This window comes from Maniola hyperantus, chromosome 10 (genome assembly GCF_902806685.2).
Source record: "Maniola hyperantus chromosome 10, iAphHyp1.2, whole genome shotgun sequence".
NCBI lineage: Eukaryota > Metazoa > Arthropoda > Insecta > Lepidoptera > Nymphalidae > Maniola > Maniola hyperantus.
This window is the reverse complement of record NC_048545.1, coordinates 3,594,956-3,611,993: the sequence shown is the minus strand read 5'-3', so window position 1 is coordinate 3,611,993 and position 17,038 is coordinate 3,594,956. Positions and strand designations below refer to the sequence as shown.

At 36.4% G+C, this 17,038-nt stretch overlaps 3 protein-coding genes and 1 long non-coding RNA gene across 6 annotated transcripts; 1 reads left to right on the top strand and 3 right to left on the bottom strand.

Moving 5' to 3' along the window:
- Positions 1 to 1,011: 1,011 nt before the first annotated feature.
- LOC117985728 (F-box/LRR-repeat protein 7-like) lies at positions 1,012 to 5,910 on the bottom strand. Of its 2 annotated transcripts, none has more exons than XM_034972498.2 (2): positions 5,667 to 5,910; positions 1,012 to 5,442 (listed from the first exon to the last, which is right to left on the bottom strand). In XM_034972498.2, the coding sequence occupies exon 2, from the start codon at positions 5,408 to 5,410 to the stop codon at positions 4,349 to 4,351; it is 1,062 nt and encodes a 353-aa protein (XP_034828389.1). In that variant the 5' UTR covers positions 5,411 to 5,442; positions 5,667 to 5,910; the 3' UTR covers positions 1,012 to 4,348. The 2 variants fall into 2 exon arrangements, with proteins under 2 accessions (XP_034828389.1, XP_034828390.1); XM_034972499.2 differs by having other exon boundaries at positions 5,678 to 5,910.
- A 2,482-nt stretch (positions 5,911 to 8,392) lies between these two features.
- Positions 8,393 to 10,729, bottom strand: LOC138402881 (sericin 1-like). Its single transcript, XM_069501391.1, has 2 exons — positions 10,335 to 10,729; positions 8,393 to 10,253 (listed from the first exon to the last, which is right to left on the bottom strand). The coding sequence occupies exons 1-2, from the start codon at positions 10,457 to 10,459 to the stop codon at positions 8,492 to 8,494; spliced, it is 1,887 nt and encodes a 628-aa protein (XP_069357492.1). The 5' UTR covers positions 10,460 to 10,729; the 3' UTR covers positions 8,393 to 8,491.
- Positions 8,524 to 15,556, top strand: gfzf (GST-containing FLYWCH zinc-finger protein). 2 transcript variants are annotated; one of them, XM_034972514.2, is made up of 6 exons: positions 8,524 to 8,568; positions 12,722 to 12,865; positions 13,370 to 13,503; positions 13,977 to 14,043; positions 14,959 to 15,162; positions 15,386 to 15,556. In XM_034972514.2, exons 1-6 carry the CDS (start codon positions 8,539 to 8,541, stop codon positions 15,539 to 15,541), a joined length of 735 nt encoding a protein of 244 aa, XP_034828405.1. In that variant the 5' UTR covers positions 8,524 to 8,538; the 3' UTR covers positions 15,542 to 15,556. The 2 variants fall into 2 exon arrangements, with proteins under 2 accessions (XP_034828405.1, XP_069357527.1); XM_069501426.1 differs by having other exon boundaries at positions 13,977 to 14,047; positions 14,963 to 15,162.
- On the bottom strand, positions 15,350 to 16,796 carry LOC117985738 (uncharacterized). The gene is made up of 2 exons (XR_004674036.2): positions 16,653 to 16,796; positions 15,350 to 15,653 (listed from the first exon to the last, which is right to left on the bottom strand). It is a non-coding gene; the product is annotated as an uncharacterized lncRNA (long non-coding RNA).
- Between the last annotated feature and the right edge of the window lie 242 nt (positions 16,797 to 17,038).

Below are 17,038 nucleotides of genomic sequence, written 5' to 3'. Positions count from 1 at the left end.
GGTTCGATTCTGGGCACGCACTTATAACTTTTCAGAGTTATGTGCGTTTTTATAAGTAATTAAAATATCACTTGCTTTGACGGTGAAGGAAAACTTCGATCATGAAGAAACCGGCATGCCTGAGAGTTCTCCATAATGTTCTCAAAGGTGTGTGAAGTCTGCACATCCGTACTTGGCCAGCGTGGTAGACTGGCCAAACCCTTCTCACTCTGAGAGGTGAGCCGGGAGCCGGCGATGGGTTCATCAAGCAGACAACTAATATCTCTCCGGAAGACATCACTAACTGATAAAGCCGCCTTTGCAGTTACACCTTAACCTGTAAATATTCCGAAATGATTTTGTATGTTGTAAGTATAGTACGTGGCGGATTTCGGTTCTGTAGAGCATTGTCTCTGTCACTCATACCTATACGACGTTTTGTCGGTCTCAACGGCAGGGACAGCGCTCTATAAATTTGCTATCACCTTCTAAAGGTCGATGTACATTACTTTCGGCCGCGTACTCTATGTATGTTATTTGTGTGTAGTAAAGAGTTTTTATTTATTAACTTATTTATACAAATGAGATGTTCGGTACTATCGGTAGGTACCTAGTTACCCACTGGTCGGTACTGTATATACCTACACCTAAGCAAAAAGTAGACATTTGCTGACAATAGGACTTTAGCTGATTTGGCACTGTAATAATTTTATTAATGATGTCAGTAGATTAATATATCGAGGTTAGTGTGATTTAGGTCATTATTTATTTGCTTGGATATTGATTATGGTAAGTAACCAACCTCCTAATATTACTGAATAACTTAAAAAATGTATTAAAAATCAAATATTATTGTCCCTACTTAGTGAAGGTACCTACCTATCGTATTGATGTAGGTACTTCATTTAGGTAGGTAGGTATATCGTGTGATTAGTAATAATAATACTAAAAGTAAATTACTAGTAAACGAATCTAGGTAGCATTATTTTTAAATCCTTTCAATAGGTATTTTAGCAATAAAAAATGGAAAAATAAAAAAGAGATACATATAATTCAAATAATTACAGTTTAATGTGTGTATGGTAAAATAACAACACAAACAATAGAACAATAAAATACTTTTTATACACACACCTTTATAATTAGACACTAAATTAATTTACAACTTGTCAAGTGAAATTAATCGATTCACGATAAGACCAAAGCACACTTATAAAGTGCGCTGCGGGGTGATTCGCTAACTCAGTGTTTAACACTGAAGGATAGCCACCAAGCTTATTTGACATTGGATGGTTCAACATTGCTGCGTCATTGTCTAAACTTAAAATAATTTTTCATAGACCTTCAATGGATTAAAAATAGAATGTCAAATGAGCTCGGTGGTTAACTATCATTTAATGTTAGACACTGAGTTAGCTAATACTGTGGCCCTACCGCGGTTGTTTGACAGCTACAATGTCACGATCGCAATCATTTCTGGTTGGTTAATGCTCGCTCACTATTGGCCACAATGCATTGTTGCAACAAGAATCGCACAAATTCAACCAATCAGAACAATTGAGATTGTAATAATGATTGATGCAGGGTTTAGACTATCGCCCTACAGATTAGCTAACTCAGTGTCTAACATTAAATGATAGTTGTTGATAGAATGCGAGCGTCGAAACACTTCTGCGGTAAAGTAAAATGGACCATAACTTTTTTACTTTAGAGCTCAAGTTCGTCCATACCAGCCAGCCAGCGCTCCAAGCGAAAACTTTCAAAAGTTCAAATCAGTGGTAAGTATTAAATTTTTACTATCAATAAAAGACCATTAGGTCCATTGTACTCTGACGTTATTATGTTTCGACACTCGAATCCCACCGTTTGCGAGATGTAAAATCTCATACTAAGCATACTGTAGTATTCATAAATGAATAAATAAATTAAAAGAGAGTTTTTTTATTGCATTGCAACTGCATTTGACTTGACACTGATTCTGACGACTTTAACACTCGACACTACGTCGTTTCGGGAGTTTTGTTTATGGTACTTATTGGAAAGCTTCGCGTGTTATAAGTATGAGTCCGCCATTACAATTACAAACTATTCCAAAATATTATTAATTTTTGAGAATACAAATAAAATAAATTAAAATTCTGAGGTCAACTCATACAATGAATAGAATACAAAGTAGGTACCTTAAGTTTTCCGGGACCAATGTTTGGCCGCCATCATATATTCGAAGAGCTGATGGGAAATATTGAGAGGTACTTGATAAAAGCTATATTATACTGTATCTATTTACCTCACCAAAATATAGAAACACTTGCTAGCCAACCTTTATTATATTCATGATGTTATGGATATTTTTTCTTTATTTATTTAGGGGCTTTTATATACAGACAGACAGACAACAAAGTGTTTTGAGGTAGGGAACCTTAAAAAAGACAGAACTAAATGAATTATCCCCTTTTGAACGCTCCCCGCGGAACAGGATAGCACTAGATTTAGATCTGTCAGTTTACAGATTGTTTGCAATAGAATTAGTTAAGTGCCTATAACTCAACTTTTGTCAAGGCCCTCCAAAATTTTTCACCAGGTCTTGGACTAATTTAAATAAAATTAGCATAAATAACACTAAGCAATTATATTTATCATACTGAGCGTAATAATTCGAGTGGGTTTAAATTTTTTTTTTAATACAAGTTCGTCCTAAAATGAGTCCTAACATTTACAATTCAATGCTTTTTCATTTTACAATATTGATATTTAAAGGTTAAGACTCACGCACATTGGTGCAAGCCGCGCCGCATAGCAAAATTGCCTATTTCATTTTCTATAACTAAAGGGATGCAAAATTATGGAGCAGCCTGCAGCAGTGTGCGACGAGCTTAATACTTCAGGACTCTTATTAATTTTATAGCAAAATATTCTTCTTATTTGGTACCTAATCATCTAAAACTGAATTTTATCCAACATAGTGTATCAATTTTTTATATACTTAGGTAGGTATCTAGATTCTAGAAGCCAATAAATAATATTTTATCCTTTTTAAGGCACATGAGTAATAATTGACTACAAAACATCACAGTAACAATATTAAAGCCAAAATATTAGTATAATTCTAGTACAAAATATAAAATGTATCAATAGCGCATCATTATGCTCATATTATATTCAACTTATTAAACTTCTTTATGAGATGTAGTTGACTCATCCATCTCATAAATCCTATTTAATTTATTACTGAGCCAACTGTCGTCAAAATCGATTCAGAAAAACACACTTTTACATTTGTAAATAATATTAAAGTATGTTGGTTTCAAATGAAATATGTTGGGCTAGGTTGATCCGCACACTACACTGTTAGGCTAGACACACATGGGCGGTAAAATTACCGAGATGATGATTTATCATACTTTGTATGTGAAAATTGCTGTATGATGTATCAAGGCAGCTATTTGACTTGACCAGACTGTCCACCCACGTGTGTCTAGCCTAACAGCATACTGTGTAGATTTCAAAATGCATACTGTTAAAGGAAATATACCTAATATTATATCAAATTAATGTTAGATACTAGAATTATACATGTCAGCTTTTAAACATTGCTGTGAAATAAATAATAATTATTAACAGATATACATAGTTTTAAAAGTAATACTATAAGTATTTAGATTACTAAAGTGTCTAAATCACACTGTTTTAACAACCAATGCTTTAGTGTAGGTGCTTCCCCAATTATGGGACAGCTTTGGGCACCATGCCCTTTCCAAATTAATAAATTATAAATCCTTTTATTACTTACTTCAATTTTATTTTTTATAAATTGAGAAGGACTCTCTTTTAATGTAGAATGGGAACATGGTTTAATATTTTCATTTATATAAATTTTTATACCACAAGCATGCACTTATTAATAAACTATAACATAGTTTATCTAGTACCTTAGGTTACCATTAGTATAAAATATAATTATTATGCAAAAATATTGCACTTCCTAGAACCCATATTATCTGGTCATTCTTTTACACAATTTAAAAACATAGTATTCTGGATTGCTTTCTATTATATTAAACTCATAATTATTAATATATGTATCAATGTAAGTTGCATCTAAAATGTATAAAATTATAACTTTTATAAAAGTAACAATTTATATTTTATTGTATTGTTTCAGTGTGGACGGATACCTAAGCTGCTTTTATGTATTAAGCCTATTTGACATGATACAATTCATTTGGCAATTTGATCAAGTTCCCAATCAAATCGTCACATGTGTAGAGCAGTTGGTGATCTACCAACTAATTTACTCACACACAAATTACATACAATTTGATTGCCTATCAAATTGTTCAGTGTGGAATAGGCATAATTTACAACCATTTCAATCAAGTAGTAACTCTATTTTATTATACATTCTTTCTAATTCTGCCCTTTTGAAATCACCGGCTACTATAAATGGGCACAAGTAGAAGGATAACTCCTTCAGGTTAGGGGCACTAGTTTTGATGACCTTAGCTACTTGCATGGTGACGTGGAGACATCTAGAGAGACTGAGGTATGTTAGATGTTGGAATAAGTTCTTTGAGAAGTATGCCAATAAGGCATTCGTTGAGAAATAACCGTGGCGTAATTTCAACGATCTCAAACTTTTTAGCCTGTATAAATGCAACAGACTAGAGTCAAACAGAGTTTTGCATGTCATAATATGTAAAACTTGCAGGGCCTTACATTTCGATATCAAAGATATAATGTCATCGTTTAGTATGTCTCCGTAAATGTGCAAGGCTCTCAAAGTAGTCTGTTTAGTTAGGAGGAGGGACTCCAGAAAGTCAGCAGGTATATTCTTCATTTTCTCCATATTGATGCTCACTAGATTCACACATTGTAGCATGCTGTACAAACTGCTGTGAGTCAACGCAAAGTTGGACAAAATGAGAGTTTCCAAATACTTCAGCTTCTCAAATGGTAAGTGATACACAAAATTTCCATTTGCGTTTTCAGCAGTTTGTGCTATCAGTGAGTTGCGAAAGCTCAGGAATTTTAAGTTGGGCCAGTGGCCCAAGTCGTCAAAGATACAACTATCGACCAGGGATATACTTATTTCTAGATGAGTTAGATTAGGACAGTAGCTTATTAGAGAAGCTCGGACTTGAGAATACAACTTGAAATACTGTAGTTTTACTTTCTTTAAATATTTAGCTACAAATGGCACAACGCTGTCACTTACTCTCACATAGTTCTTCATGCATACAATGAGGCGTGTGTTCTCCCAAATGCAAGGCGTCAGGCAGAGCTGCTGCCATCTCACACACACCTGAGCCACGGCCAGGACTGATTCAAAATCGATCATAGAGAAAATGTAGATAAGTAGTTCATTCGGCAGATCATTTATAGTGAGGGAGTGAGAGCCCGGTTGCACTCCTGTCATCTCGAGGTGCACCATTCTCACTCACAGAGCCCCACCTCTCCGTAGTCCTGGAAGTATATTTTTATTTCTATCACCAGATATTTTTAACTTTACATCTAACATAAATAAAGCTCCTATATGAGTCGAAAGCTGTATACGACTATACTATGCAATAAAAGATGGAAACAGTCAAAGAAATAAACCTTGAATTGATGTAGCAATAACATAAACAAAAATCAAATGTGTCTGTGTGAGCTCCTCTCAGATAGCAAGTTTTAGGTGGCCAACATACCTCGAAATTACCTTGCTTCCTATTCGAGAATATTTTACTGTTTGCTTTAATAAAATCATAATTTATGCAAACTCTGTTTGTAACGATATTCACAATTTGGAGGGATCCTTTAGGAAGTTGATTTCTGCGTGCAAGGTTATATTATTCATTGTAAATAGAGGAACTATTCAAATAAAACAATTTTTAAAAAGAAATATTAAAAATAACTTTCATCTTTGACTTGATGCTATTTTTGTATGACGTTCGTCGTTCAATTCAACGTTTGTGACATTGACAATGACATTGACATTTTGCTTGTTTTTGATAGGTGACAAAACAGCTTCGTTTAGTAATTGCTTCTCGTATCTCGGATTTAGATTTTTTTAATTAAAAAACTAAAAAATTGAATAAAATAATTAGTTATTCTCCATTTTGCATATTGAAAAACTCAGGCCATAAAACTGCACATTATTTATTACTCAAGCCACCACAAACCGGTTAAATAGGTAGGTATAATATTGTTTACCATATCCAGGAAGGTTAGCTTGTATCACGAACCTCCTCAAATATTTCGGTCAGCTCTCCAGCCGGTATATAGAGCTAGTTATGTAAAGTTTAAGGTAAAGTAAAAAAAAAACAGAATTATAAGCATGATGTAAACTTCGAGAAAAGCCAGCGTGTGCGTAACTAGTAGTCTAGAGAGGTCGTTGCCAATCATGATTGTGTTCTTATATTTTCGTATCTACCTACCGTCCATTGGAGAATGGCTACACCAGTCACCACAGGGCTGCGCGCACGCTTCGGGCTACACTACACACTCGAGCTATCGGTGATATTTGGATCGATCGTCTTATTAAACAGAAGATAGAACTTGCCTACTTTTTTACCTACACGTTATAGAGCAAGATCCTCGTATTATAGGCTTACATTCAAGAGCACAAGCGCACATTGAATGGACTACTTGACTCATATCTAATTTCGTCCAATAAATGATTATTTATTATAGTATTTTGCTTAAGACAACGAAATATATCAATAACAATTATTAAAAACGCAGGATGGATATATAAATCCAATTTAAAAAAATACAGTTTTTATTTTTATTTGAAACGCAGAAAACGCTGTCAGCCATGATGTGACGTCATTAAATATGTAAACAAAGAAATGTCATCCCTATGTCACGCGGGGACTAACGTAGTATCCATATATATAAAATTTAAAGTCCTGACTAACTTATATATCAACGCACAGCCTAAACATCTAAACAACTGGTCCTAGATACATGAAATTTGGTCTGTGTGTTCTTTGTAGGTAAAGAGAAGCTATCTACTAGGAAAGGATTTTTTGAAATTCCACCCCTGAGTGAGTTAAATGGGGGTTTGAAATTTATGAAGTCCACGCGGACGAAGTCACGAGCATAAGCTAGTTTTTATATATTTCTAAAAACTCATAGTAAACGTAAAAAAATATCGTTTTCTCTTTATAAACTGAATAAGTTATTAAGTAAGACTTACAACAAAGTGATCTTTGCAATAATAAATTTGGGTTGAAGTCGTTAGTCATATAGGATCCCTTTAAGCAAGTCTTCGCGTGTTACGTATATTTATTTCACTGGGCACTCTAGTCCACAACTTTCCTGTGGTCTTTATCGATGCGTTTTTTACATTCTCGGATGATTCAATAACGATAATTACTATATTTTTCATGTAAACTAGTATAGAAGTCATGTTTATTAAACTTTGGGAGGTTATGCTGTTGTTTACAAATGCATGACGTCAGAGCACAGATAATCTATCGGCCAAACATGGCCGACAGTGTTTTCACCTGTCTAAGAAAAATATATTTTTAAATTAAAGTTTTACGGTTTTTAGGGCGCAAAAAAATATAGTGTTAATTTTTTTGATCTAATAGGACAAATATTAACCATTTAAGACCTACTTAAAAAAAGTGTCAACTAGCCTATTGTGTCTGACGGATGTTTGGTCCCTACGAATCCTACGATTGTTCTGGCTGCTTACAAAAAGTATTGATATAGTTAGTTAGTTCCCTGAGTATCATAAAATAAAAATTAAGACGGCCTATAAGTTAGATTAAGTAACAAGTTACATTAATTTTTCCGAACTTTAAAGCGTCTGGCAAAAATTACGCCTCACGGGAGGTGTCTGGCAATATTGATTATTAACACTATTCTGTACAACATACCTACAATCAGCACTCAGACTTTAAGAAAAAGTGAGCAATGTTTTTTCGTAGGTACCTTTAGCAGCTGATATCTTTAAATTGGCCCTTTTCTAGTAAATATGCGAACCTATACGTACAACCTGCATAATATACCTAAAGAGTACTCTATCCCACACACATTTTGTTACTCAGAAAATAAGACAGGTCTTGCGTTTCGGGGATCTTAATCTATTAGAATAGTATTACCTATGAATTCTTTTAGAAGCTACCGTCCCTGTACGAAGAGTAGAATAATTTAATTATGATAAAGTAGGTACACAATAAATAAAATCGCTGAATAATTTCATATAAAATTTATTACCTACACATTATTTTCAATATTTTATTTTAAATTAAAATAGATTACCTAATTATTATAATTTAAGCTTGTAAATAATATTATTGTGTCGGCATTATTACGGCTCGCCTTGCGTCTGGCTGCAAAATTGATTGAATTTCCGTTTTTTGGTAAATTACTAATTAGGTTAGGTACCTACCTACAGATTATAATAATTATTTTTCGGTACAGCAATCGCAGCAATAGATATTGTTGTTGATGGTTACAAAAGTATTTTTAGAACTTCCTGTTTTGCAATTATTATTTATGTAACTATTTAGGTAGGTACTTATTTAAAAACAGGTGGTAAATACGTTGCTGCTGGCATAGATACCGATGTTTGAGTTGCAGTATTTTCAACAGGAGGTAAGTAATCCTGTGTTGGCACTACCTGTGCTGTTTGCCCTGTTACTTGTCTCTGAGTTGATGTTTGTTGTTGGATACTCGGTTGCAAGTAATTCGTACTCGGTCCAGATACAGCAGCATTCGATTTAGTTATTGTTGTTTGTTGTTGAGTACTTGGTTGCAAATAAGTAGTACTCGGTCGAGACACTTGGGCATTGGATGTGGTTGTTGTTTTTGTACGTTGTTGGGTATTCGGTTGCAAGTAAGTAGACCTTGGTCCAGATACAGAGGCAGTTTGTTGTTGGGGCCTCGGTTGTAAGTAACTGGAACTTAGACCTGACACAGCAGCATTAGATGTTGTTGTTTTTGATTGTTGTTGGGTGCTTGGTTGCAAGTAACTGGTACTCGGCCCGGACACAGCAGCGTTAGATGTTGTTTGTTGTTGGGTACTCGGTTGCAAGTAAGTAGCACTCGGTCCAGATATAGACGCTGTTGTTGCCACCTGCATTGTTGCTATCGATGAAGTAAGTGGTGGGAGATATTCGTCAGAAGGTGCAACTACTAGTGCTTCTGCCACGGTTTGAGTATTGGTAGTTACACTACCTCCTCCAGATGAAGGCGGTAAATATTCTGGAGCATTGGTTGAGATAGTTCCGACTGCAGCAGTATTGGATTCTCTTGATGGAACATCATAAAGGTTGGATACTGAGGTTACTTTTTGCATGTCTCTAATTCCTGTATTTTGTGTTTCATAGTTGTAACCACCTGAAATGGATCCCCCGCTTGCCGTTACTGTATTAGTGGTAACCTTGGATCCAGTATTTTGTGTGGCACCACTATAGCTATAACCAGATGAACCTGATCCTGAACTAGCAGTTATTGTAGACCCTTCTGATCCTATAGCAGTATTCTGTGCGGCACCACTGTACCTGTAGCCACCTCCACCTCCAGAAATGACTGCTGTAGCACCTGTTGTGACAGACGCAGTCTGAGATCCACCAGTGTACTTATATCCGCCCGAACCACTTTCTGATCCTGAAACTGTGTTAGCGCCTGCTGTTGAAATTGAACCAGTATTCTGTGTGCCGCCACTGTAACTATAACCGCCAGATCCTCCTCCAGTTCCCGCAGAGACCGAATTAGTTCCTCCTGTTGCCACTGAAGCAGTATTCTGTGTGGCACCACTATACCTGTAACCAACTCCTCCGCCTCCACCTCCACCTTCTGAAGTAGTGGCAGCAGTGCTTCCTGATCCTGACCCAGTACCCTGAGCACCACCGCTGTATCTATAACCGCTTGATCCTCCTCCAATTCCCGTAGAAACTGCGGTGGCACCTCCTGTAGACACTGAGGCAGTATTCTCTGCGGCACTATTGTACCTATAACCACTACCTTCTGAAGGGACCGTAGTATCTCCTGATTTATAACCACTGGTTCCTCCTCCAGATCCCGTAGAAACTGCAGTAGAACCTTCTGAAGACACTGAACCATAGTTATAACCAGTTGACCCTGATCCTGCAGTAACAGTGGATGATATACTTCCCGTAGTTCCAGCTGTGTTAGTCTGAGCACCTCTGTTGTAGTTGTAACCACCTGCCCCTGAGATTGCTGCGGAACTGGTCACTGAAGAACCGCTGGAGTAGCCAGTATTAGCTGAGCCGCCTGCAGGTGCGGGGTATGCATAGTACATTTGTAGCGCCGACGTCCTGTCAACATTCGTGGCTTGAGTCGAAGCAACAGTTCGAGAAGGCAAATTGAAAGAGATAGTAGGACGATCGTAAACATACCCAGCTTGGCGCCTTTCACGGTTGTTTCCTATTCCGAACGCCGCATTCGTGCTAAGATATTGACAACTTGTTCCAACAAATAGAATACACAACAAAACTGTAAGACATTGAAAACATATGCCCATTTTTAGAACAAACGCTTGAAGGCGGTCCTAGCTCAGTTCAACTGGATTTATAATATTCGTGAGAAAGCTGTTTCGTGACATTATGAAATATGCACTTCCATACTTAACCCTAGGACTGCATTGAATCTACCTTTAATAATATTTCAGAAACATTTAAAATTATCTTAATCTCTATAGCACAGACGCAAGTTAGAAATACCTTTTTGATCTTCTTTTTGCCCCCTTCTACGTCATCCCTGACCCTGTGACCTATAGAATCCTACACCAGAAAAGTTTCTTGTCTCGGAGACTCCTAGTTAAGCGATGAATTTGAACAGCTTTCTCACGAATATTATAAATCCAGTTGAAGTCTCGGAGACTCCTAGCAAAGCGATGAATTTGCTCACCATTTTCGGGTCATATTATTCTGCCCCGAAACCTTTAAATGAAAATGAAATGAATTTTTTTTTTTTTTTTATTCGTATAAACTTTTACAAGTGCTTACGAATAGTCGGATGCATCTACCACTGGTTCGGAATGCCTTAGGAAAGGAAATAGCACATGAGTATATCTACTCGTGTGGAAATAGTTTGGTAGATAGTTGCACCTATGCATACATTTTGAGAACGCACTCGCCATATTTGCTCTATCTGTACGTCAACTGTCATGTCAAAATTAACCCATATAGACCTCCATGTCCGAGACAGTCGAGCAGCTTGATGGCAAAGAAAGTTTTTTAGGTTCCTCCCTCTCTGGCAGACCAAAATGGGTGCTAGAGGATTCGACACTTTTTTTATTGACAAGTTTTGCTTACAAACACAGTAGGTATGCGCTAGAGGGTTTATTTACAAGTTGAACCATCTTGTGGTTAGGCTAAATTATAACTTAGTAAATTAAATCCGCTTAGGTACTTACCTATAATAGTTCCTACCTACCTACCTACTTAGTTGTTGTCACATCTTTTATTTGTGTGCTTTCAATAATTATGTCAAGGCGCTGTTTGTTGCAGCTAAGAACTGGAAGGTCTTCCTGTGTAGAACCTAGGTACCCTTGTTTTTAGGGTACCTACCTATCTATCTAGGGTACCTATATCAGGACTCCAAATTCAGGAGAAATGGTAATCAAGCATGAAATTTGTACTTAGTCAAATAAATGAGTACCTAACTATCATAGACTTGAGATCACGGCTTGAGTCCTTGAGATTATCACGTCACTGCTAACTATATCGGTAGGTAGGTACCTACATACATAACATACATAGTTAGCAGTGATGTGATTATCTCTAGGTATGGCCGGTGACGTCATATTTATATTATCTGCACTCTGAAGATAACAGCAAATCAGTCCATCCACCTACTGCGGCCAAAATCTACAGTAGATAGATACAGAAATAGTACAGAAGTGAAAGGATTCAGTGGATTGTCTTGTGTTTGATTTACCACAATAGATTGTGATTTGTGAACGTCTACTTGTTGAAATAAGGTTTGTTCTTAGGTAGTTCAATTAAGTTTTAAAAAACGGCTTTAAATTCATCGTACGGTCTAACTACGTAGGTACCTATAATAATAGGTCTTAGGTACCTGCCTATGGGTCGATCAAGTATGACGTAACGCATTTTTTAAAGATTTTTTACCCTTCCTCCCTCCACCCCAATGTAACGCGCCGTACCCACAACAGTAGATTTTTCCCTCCCCAAATGTTACGTACACCGACCATCTTCTGAACAATTCCCCGTAAAACAACTCAACTCGTCGCCAACTTGGGACAGCAAAATAAAAACGACATATTATGGGTAGGTATATAGGGTAGGTACCTAGGCTACTTTTATCCTGGAAAATCAAAGAGTTCCCACGGGATTTTTAAAAACTTAAAACCATGCGGACGAAGTCGCGGGCATCATTATTTATTTATTTATTTATATATATATATATATATATATATATATATATATATATCATCTAGTATATTATATTATCTAGGTAGTACCTAGTTACGAACATAATATATTTTTATATGTTGTCATGGCCCATTATGGGTGAGATTTGTAGATATATATACTCGTACCTACGACTAATTTCAATCTCCCTTTAAACAAACGTATTGCTATTTGCTTTAGCTTCATCGTTGTTCCAACGGACGTCCACAGTTGAACATACCTACCTTCCTATAGTGATTTCCTAAATCAAATATCTTGTTAAGTACCTACGTTCATTGAATTATTATGTTATTATGTAATTATGTACCTACTACCTCAGTGGTTACATTTTTTTTTCCTAATTTCAGAAAATGGTGCTAAAACTATACGGAGTGTCTGAAGGCCCGCCAACTATCTCGGTGAGGCAGGCTTTGACGACATTGGAGATCCCGTTTGAACTGATCAATGTGGACTTTGGCCAAGGAGAACACATGACTGCAGAATTTGCAAAGGTAAGGAACACATCATCATCATCATAATCATAATCATCACTATCTTCTTCATCTAAAACCATCGCCGGCCCACAAATTGAGCATGGGTCTCCTCTCAGATTGCAAAGGGTTTATCTCATAGTCCATCAAGCTAGCCAAATGTGGATTGGCAGACTTCACACATCTTTGAGAACATTATGGAGGATTCTCAGGCATGCAGGTTTCCTCACGATGTTTAAAGAATTCAAGTGAGCATGTAATTTGTAAAATTTTTAGGTAGATACACTGCAAATTTATCGTCACGTTGACAGTCAGTCAGTCACTTTTTCGTTTTAAGTATATATTTAGATTATGATATTGAGAAAAATGTAATATGTCTGAAATATCAATACAAGATGCGTAGCTGGCAAATTCCTTCAGCAAACCCTATACGTGCTGAATAACTTTCACCGTACCTACCTACCTACCTAATAAAATGTACATATTTGTAATTCTTAAATACTTACCTATCTATGTATATTCCAGATGAACCCACAAAAATTGATTCCTGTCTTGGACGATGACGGATTCTTTCTAAGCGAGAGCAATGCAATCCTGCAGTACATTTGCGACAAGTATAAGCCATACTCTAATATTTATCCACAGGAACCGATAGCCAGGTACTTACTTTAAAAAACAGTTTTATTTAATACCTCCTACTTATAAACTGGTTGTTATTTTTTCAATATCAGCGGCTTAAGAGTTTAGCAGCAAAGTTCTGAGTTCAGATTTTCATGTCCTGCAATCACAGTTTTGTGTGCAACGGCTTGCATTTACGGTTAAAATAAGCAACATACTAATCCAGATACGTATCTGTGATGTTGTAGTTATAACTTTTATACGATTGGAATACGGAACTCTGAACTGTAGAACTATGTACGTGGAATCAATGACATCTAACCCATTCAAATGAAGCTGTTATAAAGTCTTCATCGTTTTTTTTCCATCAAGATCTGTACCACGAACAGAAACTAATAGGTACCTACCTACTTACAACATTTATCAGGAAAATAACGTTTTAAACTCAATTAATGTAGTAGGTAGTTGTACTAATAAGAACAACAGGATAAACGTCGATAACGAATTTTTCCAGAGCCATCGTGAATCATCGACTTTGCTTCAGCCTATCAACTTACTACGCCAACATATCTGCATACACAGTAAGTTAAAATCATAATTACATACGTTATTTATAAAAAATGTGTTGAAAATTCTGGGATATCATATTAAAAGTCAGATAAGCACTTCATATAAATCTGATGAACTAGTAAAAATAATAATCACACTCACACTTTCTATATTATTAGCGAACAAACAGGTAGTTGGGTTACCCAGTGGCATAGCAGAGGGGGGGCGGCGGCGGCGGTCCACATTGGGTGTCACCTTCTTTGGGGTGACACCCACCCGGTCTCTAAACTTTGAGGAGTTGGGACTTGGAGTCCAAGCATAAGGTCGTTGCTTAGTACCTACAACGTTAATTTACTATGAACACTTCCTGAATCTTGATAACTTAGGCGGGCAGTAACCCTGCAGCATCAAGATTGAGGAGTCGGATCTAGAAATTTTTATGAGACCACCACGGAAACACAATTTTGCAAATCTGTCCAGAAACCTCGAAAAATCGGTGAACATACATTAAAAAAACGGGCCGAATTGAGAACCACCTCCTTTTTGGAAGTCGGTTAAAGATTTATTGCTTATTACTTTCGATGGGGTGACACCACCAACTTCCGCACCGGGTGCCACCCAAGGTAGCTACGCCACTGGGGTTACCTATACATATATGATTTAGGCACCTCCAGACTCAACCTGTAAAATTATATTATTTGCAGCACCAAACCAAAACACTACCTACTGTCAATGTTGCCGAATTTTCAGGAATTTGTTTATTGGCACTTGAATAATCAAATCAAAAGCTTAGGGGATGGGATTTTTCTGAGCATGATATAAATACTCTGCAGTCTTCTTAAAGCAAAAAATACTATTGTAGCCAGCTTTTAATAACGCCGTTTTTAATGTTTTACTAGATTACTTTTACCCATCTTTTATTATAACACATTTAATATTAATTTCAGGTAGATCCAGTGTTTTTCGACTACGAACGCACAGAATTAGGTTTGAAGAAAATTTACATGGCATTGGACGTTTTGGAAGAGTATTTCTTAAGATCGGGCACCAGGTACGCGGCGGCGGATCACTTAACTATCGCAGACTTTCCTCTTTTTAACGCCAACATGACTATGGAAGCTATGGGTTTGGACTTCAGCAAGTATATACGGGTAAATTTTGATTTATTTATTGACCTTATCTCAGATTTCTATACTTAAAATCATCATTAGTTACTAAGTAGTTAAGTATCTACACATCATAAAAGTTTAATTAAAGTTTTAGGACCTAAATTAATAAGCAATTACCTACTTTGCAGGTCTTGCGGAGGAGGTTTGCTTTAATAAAACAAGTTAATAGTTGAGGAGAGTTTTAATATAATGATCGTTTTTACAGATCTCCCATTGGTACAATAATTTCAAAAATGACTATCCTGAACTTTGGAAGATCTCTGAAGGTGCGATGAAGGAACTTCAATACCTCTCGGCGAATCCTCCTGATCTAACACATTTGAATCATCCAATACACCCGATGCGTAAAATTAAAAAATAAATGTATTCTAGGTTGTTTATCCTGTTTCTCTGATCCTTTAACACCTTTATGAAACACATCTCTTCATAAAGCCCAAGCAGGAGTGGGAGCAGCAATCACTGTTGTTGTTACACTGAAAAAAGAAATCAAATTGGCTTATTCCGTTTACTCACCCAAAAACAGTCACCGTAGGGTGTATACTCAGTAGATAGATGGACACAGGACACACGTTTCTGAATGTACACCCTAGAGTAGCTGTTGTAGGGTGCATAAACGGAAGAAGCGATAAAATTGTGTAGAATATAGCCATAAGATAGAAAGGGGCTATAAAATATTTATAAGAGAGTTATATTTTCCAGATATATTTATTAGAGCTTACTCAATCTTCAGTTTCAGAGATGTATGTATGTATATCTATGGCTCATCAATATCATCATGCGAAATCATAGTCAAGACTTAGGTACAAACTTGTCATCGTATATTAGATAGGTAGTATTATTGTGAAATTCACAATTGGACCCACGTTTCCAACTTACATAATGGAATAAGAGCCAGCGCGTGCCAGACCTTCCTTATTATTAAAGCTGAAAGTTTCTCTGCTGTGAAAGTTGGATGTTTGTTTGGATCATGGTGGCTTTGAGGGATAACAGGTAGGTACACAGGCTTTTACACCTTTATTAACTGTTATCTCCCAAAGCCATCATGATCCAAACAAACATACATACAAACATTGCTCCCAGTGTTGGGGACAATACGCAGAGAAACCTTTCAGTCTGGCACGCGCAGCGCGCTGGCTCTCTCTCTCTAGTCTCTATAACATATACAGCAAATAAGCCACTTTTGATAGATACATTTATTTAGAAATAGATGATGCCCGCGACTTCGTCCGCGTGGATTTAGGTTTTTAAAAATCCCATTCCCTCTTTGATTTTCCGGGATAAAAAAGAAGCCTATGTCCTTCCCCGGGATCTAAGCGTCAAAATCGGTTGAACGGATGGGCCGTGAAAGGCTAGCAGACAGACAGACAGACACACTTTCGCATTTATAATATTAAGTATGGATTAACTACGATAGGTACCTACTAATCTGTTTAATCATAGTAAAACACTGTTGATACGAAAAATACACTTACGAATTCTCCTATTTGTGCGCACTTTTTGTAAACCCTTAAAAGATATTCCATGGGAGTTTCCTCAACATTTAAATTATTATTATCAATTTGTAGAGGCATCGGCACGTCCTCTAAAACTATGGTTATTCTATTCCTTAAATATGCATTCGCATTGTAACCAGCAAAAACAATAACAAAGAACAATGCAAAAACTAAGCGAGTCATGGTAACTAGGTAAGTAGGTATTAGAGTCCGTTTTAGGATCGATAAAATTCAATTAAATAAATAATATACTTTGAGAAAACATATTTTTATTATAGGACATGTTAGAGTGACATTTCAAATTTTAAAAAGAATTATCAATATTACGATCCTTTTTAGACATAAAGAAGAAAATACTGAAGCAC

What these genes read in the sequence shown, in the direction of transcription:
- gfzf (XM_034972514.2), top strand. Translation starts at nt 8,539, where the DNA reads ATGTTTGAGTTGCAGTATTTTCAACAGGAG. An exon ending in TGACTGCAGAATTTGCAAAG is followed by an intron (nt 12,866 to 13,369) that starts GTAAGGAACACA and finishes TGTATATTCCAG; the next exon opens with ATGAACCCACAAAAATTGAT. An exon ending in CCAACATATCTGCATACACA is followed by an intron (nt 14,044 to 14,958) that starts GTAAGTTAAAAT and finishes TATTAATTTCAG; the next exon opens with GTAGATCCAGTGTTTTTCGA.
- LOC138402881 (XM_069501391.1), bottom strand. Translation starts at nt 10,459, where the DNA reads ATGGGCATATGTTTTCAATGTCTTACAGTTTTGTTGTGTATTCTATTT. An exon ending in CGTGAAAGGCGCCAAGCTGG is followed by an intron (nt 10,254 to 10,334) that starts GTATGTTTACGA and finishes GAATGTTGACAG; the next exon opens with GACGTCGGCGCTACAAATGT.
- LOC117985728 (XM_034972498.2), bottom strand. Translation starts at nt 5,410, where the DNA reads ATGGTGCACCTCGAGATGACAGGAGTGCAACCGGGCTCTCACTCCCTC.